The following is a 2,392-nucleotide window of genomic DNA, read 5'->3' on the forward strand; positions in this document are numbered from 1 at the left end:
TTTAATCTCAGAAAAGTAGGAATCCGAGAAGAGAAAGCAACCCTCCAGCAACGACGACGGATCGGTTATCGTCGACTTCCGGTTTGACTCCGAAGAACAGGGCACCTCCCTCCATCAGCTCGTTGTACGTTAAGACCTCACCAGAGGTACCCCCAACCAATTCCCGGCCATTCCGCTTGATACTGTTAACGCGGAAGCAGTTGGCCCCAGAGCAGTTGTCAGGGGCCGAGACTACGAGTTCTTTGCCGCTGCCAAGGGTAACGGTAGCCTTTTTGAAGTGGGGAACTCCGAGAACGAAGTTCAAGGAAGAAGGAGCCACGTCATACAGACCGAGAGAAGAGAGAACCATCCAGGCGCCGTGCTCTCCATTATCCTCGTCACCAGCGAAGCCATTCATGGTGTAAAGCTCATTCATAGCCCTCTTGATGTAACGTCTGGCTTCGTCGGCGCAAACCTCTCTGGCATCGCCATCGCTTGCGGCGGCCAGAATCTGGCTGTAGAGGTTAGGATGTGTGGGTTGATTGTTGTGCATGAACTGCCCCCAGCAATTCTGAGCCATCTCTCCCATCTCATGGATTACAGCACGGTAGGAGCCGGTGTGGAAAACGCTCGGCAACGTGTGAACCTCGTTCATGGTGGCGCACATGTCGCCGACGCCTCCATAGAGCTCGGCAAGACCCTCCACGTCATGCGGAGCCGCGAATCGATACTGCCAAGGACCTCCCTCTGTGTAGACGCCTCCCCACATCCACTGGTCGAAGGGCTCAACCCAGTCGCCAGCCGCATCCTTGGGTCGGAAGAACTTCGACGATTTGTGAAATATATGCTGGTAGTTGTTGCCTCTCTGACGTAGCTCTATAGCCTCGGGCTTGCCAAGCTTCTCAGCGACACGCGCTGCAGCCCAGTCACTGTTGGCGTAGTTCAATGTTCTGGACACCACTTCGTGCACATCACCAGCGTAGTCGGTGCATCCTATGGGGACGTAACCCAGCCTAATGTAGTCCTGCAGACACCGGCGTCCCATAAGATGGCAGTCTGCGGTCTTTGGCGGGTCACTAGCGCTATACCCCGGCTTGGTGCCGGAGGGGGAAGTCTGCGGAGCCGGCCGGGGCGGGTTGGGCCTTTTGAAGAGAGGCTCAGGCGCCACATGACCGGGAACCTCGCATGTGGCGGGATCGGGTGTAACATAGCAGTCATTTCGGATGGATGTCCATGCCTCTTCGACGTCACTGGCCTCAGTCAGAATCCCCTTCATAATGGCATCAGAGAAGATGTTGTCCGACATTGAGCCTACCATACTATTTTTAAACCCAGGACTGGACCATTGAGCGATCCATCCACCGCCCTCTCGATAGTTGTTGAGATACCCTTGCATGGTCTGTTCATACCTACTGGGCCATAGCAGAGACTGCAGAGCGTACACAGTGTGGTAGGCGTCCCAGAAGCCACTATCCGTCGAAACAGGCCCTCCATAGACCGCTCCCTCCTTATCGAAAGGAGAGTAGTGAATCCGTTTCCCATTCTTGTCGATCTCAGAGATTTCCCTAGGAAAGAGAGCAGCGCGATACAACGATGTGTAGAAGACAGTCTTCCGTTCCTCATCCACCTCCAGCGTCGGACCGCCAACATCCTCCACATTGACAGCTCCCAACGTCTCATTCCACACTTGCTTACTCTCTTCCACCACCTCCTCGAGCGTCCTCTCCCGGACCTCGCCGAAGTTCAGCAGAGCCTGCTCCTGACTAATGAGTGACGTGGCGATACGCAGTTCAACGAACGTGCCCCCTGGAGCGAACTCGAATCCTCCATAGGATTCCTTTGCCGAGCCTCCCATCACCGAGGTGATGGTCGCGTCCGTGTCGATCTCGGCATAGTAATACATCATGAAGTTCGACTCTTTTCCACCGTTGCCGACACGAGTGCCTCCAATAAGGGTCATCTTCTCCCTGTCAACGATAGGGACCATGCAGGCAGTATTCTCGTCGAAAGGGCAATCCTCTTCAGCAGCGATCGTATCGGGAGCTGCGATGTAGACCTGGGGGTGAATAATATCTGTGTCGTCCGCCTCGTACTTAGGAAGAGCCAGCCTGAATACCGCAGCATGGTCTGTAGGGGTCATTTCCAGCACAGGGGGCCCGTTCCTACTGCCTCCCGAGTAGACAGGCGCCTTCCAGTGGTAGGGCGTCCATTTCGTGTCCTTCCCATCGACATCCACAGCCGCATAGTCACCCCAGTCAGAAAACTCCTTCGTGATCTGCCCACCGGCGTACAGGTTGATGTCCAGGTGTCCCCAGTCTCCAATCCATGGAGACGGCTGGTGAGTCAACCGAAAGTTTCTGAGAAAGCCCTGCTCGGGATGAAACCACCAAGCGCCGTCGGTTCCCACAGTCTG

At 55.5% G+C, this 2,392-nt stretch overlaps 1 protein-coding gene across 2 annotated transcripts; it reads right to left on the bottom strand.

Moving 5' to 3' along the window:
- Positions 1 to 7: 7 nt before the first annotated feature.
- On the bottom strand, positions 8 to 2,347 carry KVP18_004887 (uncharacterized protein; the record flags this gene model as incomplete). 2 transcript variants are annotated; one of them, XM_067957929.1, is made up of 1 exon in its annotated part: positions 8 to 2,347. In XM_067957929.1, a coding segment is annotated over one exon (2,340 nt), but the record flags the coding sequence as incomplete, so codon positions are not given. The 2 variants fall into 2 exon arrangements, with proteins under 2 accessions (XP_067809030.1, XP_067809029.1); XM_067957928.1 differs by having other exon boundaries at positions 8 to 2,119.
- Between the last annotated feature and the right edge of the window lie 45 nt (positions 2,348 to 2,392).

This window comes from the organism of the source record quoted next, assembly GCF_019968955.1.
Source record: "MAG: Porospora cf. gigantea A chromosome Unknown PgA_NODE_3905_length_2392_cov_1420.33, whole genome shotgun sequence".
Lineage (NCBI taxonomy): Eukaryota > Apicomplexa > Conoidasida > Eugregarinorida > Porosporidae > Porospora > Porospora cf. gigantea A.